This window comes from Mustela nigripes, chromosome 2 (assembly GCF_022355385.1).
Source record: "Mustela nigripes isolate SB6536 chromosome 2, MUSNIG.SB6536, whole genome shotgun sequence".
Classification (NCBI taxonomy): domain Eukaryota; kingdom Metazoa; phylum Chordata; class Mammalia; order Carnivora; family Mustelidae; genus Mustela; species Mustela nigripes.
The window spans coordinates 20,920,079-20,928,475 of record NC_081558.1 but is presented as its reverse complement, the minus strand read 5'-3'; the positions used below and the strand labels follow the sequence as shown (position 1 = coordinate 20,928,475).

Here is an 8,397-nt window from a genome sequence, read left to right as displayed (position 1 = left end):
TCTCTGCCTGCCTTTGCCTACTTGTGATCTCTCTCGCTCTGTCAAATAAACAAATAAAACCTTAAAAAAAAAAATTAAAGATTGAATTCTTTAAAGTTGCACCAGGCACATTTCAAGGGCTTCACAACCATATGTGGCTAGTGACTACCACATTGGGCTGCACAGATACAGCACTTCTATCATCACAGAAAGTTCTATTGAATCGTGTTGCTTTATATGACTATGGGAGTGAGTGGTTGAGGATGGGAGCAAAAATAATTAGAGGCAAGGAGATTGATAGGACCATCTGGCCACTGGTAAAATCACCAGTGGAGATCAGAGTAGGGATGGGATAATATCAGAGAGAGCTCTGTTTGTATCTCAGCCCTTAGAGAAAAGGATTCAGGTAAGGATATTGTGGAGATAGAGTTGTAGTACCATGAACTCCTGTTTTCCATTAACCCCCAGGGTCATACTGTTAGGTTCCATGATCAAAGGAAGAAGACTGATACAAAGCGAAGGTCAAGCAAAGCTTTATTTCGCGCCAAGCATCAAGAATCAAACTGACCGGTCAGGGCTGTCTCTTACGAAAAGGTGACGATGACGACCCCTGCAAGACCACTACCAACGTGGCCACTCTGGACAAGGCCGTTCCCTGACGGGGCTGCTCCAGACGAGGCCTCTCCCCAGACGATGCTGCTCCTGACTGGGCGGCTCACCGAGGAGGCCTCACGTTGAGGAAGCCACTCCCGAAATGAAGCTTCTCCCCGCAATGACACTGCTCCAGCAAGGCTGCTCAACGAGGCTGCGGCTTGGGTTGGTGGGGCCACTGGCTGCTCTCAGGGCTCTGACAGAGCTGTCAGCTCTGTGGGCTCTGACAGCTCTTACAGCCCTGGCGGCTCTGACGGCTCTCCCGACTCTCCTAGTCCTCCAACGGCTCTCCTACTCCTCCTCCTCAGCCCGGCAAACGAACCTTTATAGGGGTGGTTGAGCCCTGCCCACACACAGGTGGCCAATGGGATTTAAACTCACCTCAGTAAATATATGCGTGCCCCACTGATTGGATGTCTTCACCTGGCCTGACCCACCCTTGTATCTAGGCTTTGCAAGTAAGTTCCTCTGGGAGGGGCAGGGCCAATCTAAGTTCACTGCATAGGGTCAATCTAAGTTCACTGCAACAAAATGGCTCCCTCTGGCCAACCAGGCCCTTACATTACCAGCTCATCAGCCTGCCCAGCCGTACCTATCACTAAGACCAGCTTCTTGTCCATCACCTGGAGCTGCACTGCAGTGTTCCAAAAGAGTCAGGCAAATGTTGGCATTTTCTCTAAGGGCTTGTCAAAAATAACTTGTCTGAGGTATCCCCACCAACCTCAACCCCAGGCAGACAGAGAACACTCTAAGGTCTCTACCATATGCAGAGGTACTCAGAATCTTCAGGAAGAAGCAGCCCAGCTATTTTCAGATTCCCAGGTGAGAAGAAAGGAATGGGGCTGGGAATAGGAACTGAGACTCCTGGCTCTGTCATATATCAGGACAGTCTAGGACCCAGTTTCTGTTTTGACAATTGAATAAATAGCATCTGGTCATCGTGAGTCCAGAATGGGGTTCATGGGCACACAGGGAAAACCTCACTGAAGTTCTTTCCCAGGAAGAAGAGGTGGTAGCATGGCCCGAGACCCAACATTTCCATTAGCTGGGGGAGACCATGAGACATACCAGAACCGATTAGATCTTTACTGGGAACAGGAGACCCAGTGCCCCTTCTTGCCAGCCCTTAGGGGTTGATGATCTCAATGTGGAACTGTAGGTGAGTGGCTGTGACTACACAGTGGCCCCGGAGGAGAGCACAGGTATAACAGTTTTGGCATTCCCAGTGGCATTGGATGACACGGATGGCATTGAGCACCTGACAGTATCGCCAGTGGATACGCCACATACGGACCAAAGACTGGATCTTGACCACCGCTCTCACTGTATTTGCGTAGGTAACCAGGGCTTCCCTTCGTTTCTTCTGCAGCAGGTTCACCAAGGTCTGCCTCCACCAGCGCTGAATGATCCAGGCCCTGAGGGCTGCATGCAGCAATGTCCGGCGTACCAGGGTGCCACGCCACCAGGCCTGAATCTCTGTGGCTGCTTTTGTTTTTTTTTTTAAACTTTTCTAGGTGGAGATAAGAGAGACCACTCAGGGAACTTCCTGCCATCAACTTCCAAGATCTTCCTGGAAGGGGCCCAGATTCTCTTAACCATCATCGCTTCTTTGAAGTGTTTAGGGGAGTTAGGACACTGCCTGGGAGCCAGAAGACCTGGGTGGTGAGCCCTCCTCTGTCACTATGGGCAGATCACTCTGCTCTCAGAATTACACCATCCTCCTGATGGTCTCACAGTTGTATGGATAAAGGGAAAACCATTAGTAGCTAGAAGGGTGCATTATGAATATGAGGGACCTTGTTAGTCATTCTCTACCTCTTCAGTGCTTATTGGGTTTGGGAGGTTTGACCTCATAATGCCTTTGCCTGGTAGTCTTTGCTAATTCCAGTCCCAACCATCATTGATTGATTTCTCACTGCCACAACAATGTAGTTCAATACGGTGGTGGGTTTTCAGCACCCTCATTCCACTTTCGACTCCAGCCCATATTTTGAACATTATACTCTCTAATTCAGAGTCCTCACATTCTCATTTCCCAGATCCATTTGTTCCTTGATGGCTTTCATTCTCTCCATTCACTTTTCATGCCATAGTCTAACCGAGATCCAGAGAGTCCATGCAGAGAAGGGAGTGGAGGAAAAAATGAGCCAATATTGAGTTGACACCTGATTTTTTTAGACTCTGGATCCATAAAAAGCACATTTCCACACCCTCATGACACAGACATAAATGTGCTGGATATCTCCTAACTAAATGGCAATTTTACCCACCTCGAGGTTCTGCTTCTTCTTCCTCTTCAGTTCAATTACTTCATCAGCATCTTCAACTACAATTAGAACTAAATTGCCATGAGTCTGTCATCAGAATTAAATGGGAAATGAATGGATGAGTTAAGACTGTTGTTGACTCTTTATGGCTCTGTATTCAGATACCCCGTGCTTCAACATCCCTTCTTTTCCCAAGACCTGTGAAGTCCCTGGTGATTTCCACCCCCTTCTAGCTTGCCTAGTAAATCTGGCAACCGTCTCTTACACAAAATTGGATCCCCATGGCTTGTCTTTAGATGGTTCATTAGCCTTGATTTCTCTACTTCCCAAAGTCTGGCATGAGTAAAATGAGGGGGACAGCTGAGTTCACAACTGCATTATGACATAAGGATTAGGATATCTACCACAGAGTTGAGTCTTCTTCAGAACAAGCTCCGTGGGAATTTTTATTCCCTGTCTACTTTCCTCTTGTCAGAGATGTACCAGGGCTCAGAATGGAAAGATATGGCAATTGAGAAACCAGGGCTCTCCTCCTGTGAGGCCCATCCACATCCCTCCTCATTATCAGCCACACAGGAGAGTAGGAGGGACCACTCTCCTGTATCTCCATATAGCTCTCTAGTGTCTTCTCAGACTTAGCATTTCCTGTCTTCCCCTGACTGAAATTTCAGTGCCTCAATATACCATAGGAAACTAGAAAGAAAGAGAACAGATGAATCTAGAAAGTGGTAAAGTAAAAACAAAAATGTAAATTAAATAGAAAACAAAAATGGGTGGTGGAAAGTAAATTTAAAAGGTGGTATTTTTGAAAAGACCAGTATTAAAGATAAATGCTCCATGAACTTAGGTAATGGATAAAGAGAACAAAAATGAAACAAGAAAGGCAAGACAATCACAAGGAGATTTAAATAAATATAAGAATATCATGGTAATAACGGGGCACCTGGGCAGCTCAGTAGGTTAAAGCCTCTGCCTTCAGCTCAGGTCATGATCTCATGGTCTCAGGGTCCTGGGATTGAGCCCCACTCTCTCAGCAGAGAGTCTGCTTTCTGATCCCCCTCTCCACCTGCCTCTCTGTCTACTTGTGATCTCTCTCTGTCAAATAAATAAATAAATAAATAAATAAATAAATAAATAAATATAATAATAACAACTTTGACAACTAAGAGGAAATGTTTTCCTAACAAAATGTAAATTAAATTAATCGAAGAAATATGTAAAACTCGATAAATTGAGAAGGATATTAAAGATCCACCATAAACAAGTCCCTAAGGTCAGGTAGATTCATATCCAAACTCTAAAAAAAAACTTTACATATTCAGGTATTTCCAATGTGACAAATATTCAAGCCTATTGAACTGAGATTTCCAACAAACATTTCATAGTGTCAGTGTTAGTTCCCTGAAAAGTCCCACTAGGATTGTTGGTTTTGGGGAGAAAGGCTACCGTGTGATATTGAGTTCCTTCTAAGACCACGGATTATTCCTCTCTTTGCTTAAGAATTCTTTAATGTCTTAAAAAAAAAGAATTATTTTATGTCTTTCTAGAAGGTTTCACAATTTTTCTCTTTAAAAGTCTTTTTTTAGAAGATTTTATTTTTGAGTAATCTCTACAACCAACGTGGGGCTCAAACTCACAACCTTGAGATTAAGAGTCACATGCTCCACTGACTGAGCCAGCCAAGCACCCCTGTAAAAGTCTTTTTTTTAAGATATAATTTATATTCTATAAAGCTCACTATTTAAAACTATACAATCCAGTAGTTTTTAATATATTCACAGAGTTGTGCAACTATCACTACTATATGATTTGAGAACACTTTCGTCAGCCCCCAAATAAGCCTCATACCCATTAGCAGTCAATCTCCATTCTTCCCTAACCCAATCTCTGAATTCCACTGTTCCAATATATGTCCTTATAAATTTGCCTATTTTGTATGTTTCATATGGTTTGAATCACACAATAAGTGGCTTTCTTTGTCTGGTTTCTTTTGCTTAGTATAGTGTTTTCAAGGTCCACTTACATTGTAGCATGTCAGTATTTCGTTCCTTTCTTTCTTTTTTTTTTTTTTTTAAAGATTTTATTTTTTTATTTATTTGACAGAGAGAAATCACAAGTAGATGGAGAGGCAGGCAGAGAGAGAGAGGGAAGCAGGCTCTCCGCTGAGCAGAGAGCCCGATGCGGGACTCGATCCCAGGACTCTAAGATCATGACCTGAGCCGAAGGCAGCGGCTTAACCCACTGAGCCACCCAGGCGCCCCAGTATTTCGTTCCTTTCTATGGTCATATAATATTCCTTTGCATGCATATATTACATTTTTTAATCCATTCATCAGTTAATGGACATTTGAGTCATTTCTACTTTTTGACTATTTTGAAAAATAAAGTTATAAATATTGATATATAAGTTTTTGTATGGGCATATGTTTTCAGTTCTCTAGGGTATATACTTAGGAGTGGAATTGTTAGGTCATATGGTAAGTTATTTTTTCCCTAAAAACAAAACAAAACACATGTATTTCTCCACCTCCCCTCACTGCCTCTTGCAACCATCAATCTGTTCTCTGTATCTATGAGCTTATGTTTTGTTTTGGTTTTGGTTTTAGATTCCATATAAGAGAAAGTATGTGGCATTTTTCTTTCTTTGTCTGACTTATTTCACTTAGTATAATGCCCTTGAGGTTCATCCATAGTGTTGCAAATAGCAAGATTTCATTATTTTTTTATGGTTGAGTAACATTCCATTGAATACACCACAATTTCTTTATCCATTCATCCATCGATGGACATTTAGGTTGTTTATATATCTTGGCTATTGCTGCAATGAATCTGGGGATGCATGTATCTTTTCAAATTAGTGTGTTTCCTTCAGATAAATACCCAGCAGTGGAATTGCCAGGTAGTATGAGAGTTCTATTTTTAATTTTTTTAGGAAACTCCATTCTGTTTTCCACAGTGACCAGCGCCAATTTACATGCCACCAACAGTAAATAAGTGTTCCCTTTTCTCTGCATCCTCATCAACTTCTTTCTTTCTTTTTTTTTTTTTTTTAAATCATAGCCATTCTAACCGGTGTGAAGTTATATCTCCCTGTGTGTGTGTGTGTGTGTGTGTGTGTGTGTGTGTTTAAAAGATTTTATTTATTTATTTATTTGAGAGGGGGATAGTGAGAGAGAGCCTGAGAAGGGAGAAGGTCAGAGGGAGAGGCAGACCCCCCGCTGAGCAGGGAGCCCGATGCAAGGCCTGGTCCCAGGACTCCAGGATCATGACCTGAGCCAAAGGCAGTTGCTTAACCAACTGAGCCACCCAGGCGCCCTCACTGTGTATTTTTTAAGTGATTTTATTTATTTATTCCAGAAAGAGAGTGAGCAAGCAAGCTGGGAGAGGAGCAGAGGGAGAAGGACAAGCAGACTCTGCATTGTGGAGGACCCTGAGATCAGGACTTGTGCCAAAACCAGAGTCTAACGTTTAACCAACTGAGCCACCTAGGCCCCACTCTTCTTGTGGTTTTGACTTACATTTTCCTGATGACTAATAATATTGAACATCTTTTCACGTACCTGTTGGCCATCTATATGTGTTCTTTGGAAAAATGTCTGTTAGGTCTTCCACCCGTTTTTAAGGATTGTTATTTTTGTTTTTGTTTTGCTATTGAGCTGTATGTGTTCTTTATATATTTTGGATATTAACCCCTTATCAGATATATGATTTGCAGTTATTTTTTCCCATTTGGTAGGTTGCCTTTTCATTTTATTGATGGTTTCCTTTGCTGTGCAGGCTTTAATTTTTAAGTAATCTCACTTATATATTTTTACTTTTGTTGCTTTTACTTTTGGTGTCATATTTTAAAAATCATCACTAAGGCCTATGTCAAGGAGGTTATCACCTATGTTTTCTTCTAGGAGCTTTATGATTTCCGGTTTTACATTCAAGTCTTTACATTTAACTCTTTGAGTTAATTTTTGTGCATGATATATAGATGGTGGGCCAGTATCATTCTTTTGTATGTGGCTAATTTTCCCACCATCATTTATTGAAGAGATTGTCCTTTCCACATCTTATAACCTTGACTCCTTGATTGACCATATGTATATGAGTTTATTTCTGAGATTTTTATTCTGGTACTTTGACCTTTGTGTCTCTTTTTATGACAACACCATACTGTTTTAATTACTATAGATTTGTAATATCATTTGAAATCGGCGAGTGTGATGCCTCTAGTTTTGTTCTTCTTTCTCATGACTACTTTGGCTTTTCAGAGTCTTTTGTGATTCTACACAAATTTTATGATGATTATTTTCTACTTCTGTGAAAAATACCATTGGAGTTTTGATAAGGATTGTATTGAAATCTTATATTGTTTTGGGTAGTATGGATGTTTTTAAAATATTAATTCTTCTAATCCATGGACATGAAATATATTTCCATTTATATAAATTTTCTTTATATAAGAAAATTTATATAAAGAAAATTTATATTTATATATTTTCTTTATATAAAGAAAATTTCTTTCATTAATGTTGTGTAGTTTTCAATTTATAGGTCTTTCACCTCCTTGGTTAAATTTATTCCTAGGTATTTTATGTTTTTTGATACAATTGTAAATGGGATTATTTTCTTAATTTCCCTGATAGTTCATTATAAGTGTAAAGAAATACAACAGATTTTTGTATATTTATTTTGTATTCTTTAACTTTACTGAATTTGTTTATTCTAACAGTTTTTGATGGAATCCTTAGGGTTTCCTAATATAATATCATGCTATCTGTAAATAGTGATAGTTTTATTTCTTCCTTTCCAATTTTTGCTCTTTTTTTCTTTTTCTTACCTAATTTATCTGGCTAGGACTTCAGTATTCACTTTTATGGTGAATAAAAGTGGCAAGATTGGACATCCTTCTCTTGTTCTTGACCTTAGAGGAAATCTTTTAGGTTTTTAGTATTAAGTACGATGCTACCTGTATTCTTGGCATATATGGCGTTTATTATGGTTGAGGTACATTCCCTCTATAACCAATTTGTTGAGAGTTTTTACAATAAATGAACATTTAATTTTGTCAATTTTTTTTTCTGCATCTGTTGAGATTATGTGATTTTTATCCTACATTTTGTTAATGTGGTATATCACATTGGCTGATTTTTGGATATTCAATCATCCTTGTATCCCTGGAATAAATCCCACTTGATCATGGTATATTATCCTTTTAATGTATTGTTGAATTCAGTTTGCTAATATTTTGTCGATGACTTCTGCAGTTACATTAATCAGGAATACTGACTTGTAATTTTCTTTTCTTACGGCATCCTTGTCTAGCTTTGGCATCAAGGTAATGTTGGCTTTATAAAATGAGTTTGAAAGAGTTCCTTCCTCTTCTATTTTTTGAAGTTTGAGAGGGATTTGTATTAATCCTTCTTTGAATGTTTGGTAGAATTCACCAGTGAAGATGTCTGGTCCTAAACTTTTGTTTGCTGAGAGGTGGTTTTGTTTTGTTTTGTTTTGT

General features: G+C 39.8%; 1 protein-coding gene across 1 annotated transcript; it reads right to left on the bottom strand.

Annotated features, from left to right (window-relative positions):
- Positions 1 to 1,756: 1,756 nt before the first annotated feature.
- Positions 1,757 to 3,180, bottom strand: LOC132010416 (IQ domain-containing protein F2-like). The gene is made up of 3 exons (XM_059388286.1): positions 3,163 to 3,180; positions 2,901 to 2,984; positions 1,757 to 2,140 (listed from the first exon to the last, which is right to left on the bottom strand). Exons 1-3 carry the CDS (start codon positions 3,178 to 3,180, stop codon positions 1,757 to 1,759), a joined length of 486 nt encoding a protein of 161 aa, XP_059244269.1.
- Between the last annotated feature and the right edge of the window lie 5,217 nt (positions 3,181 to 8,397).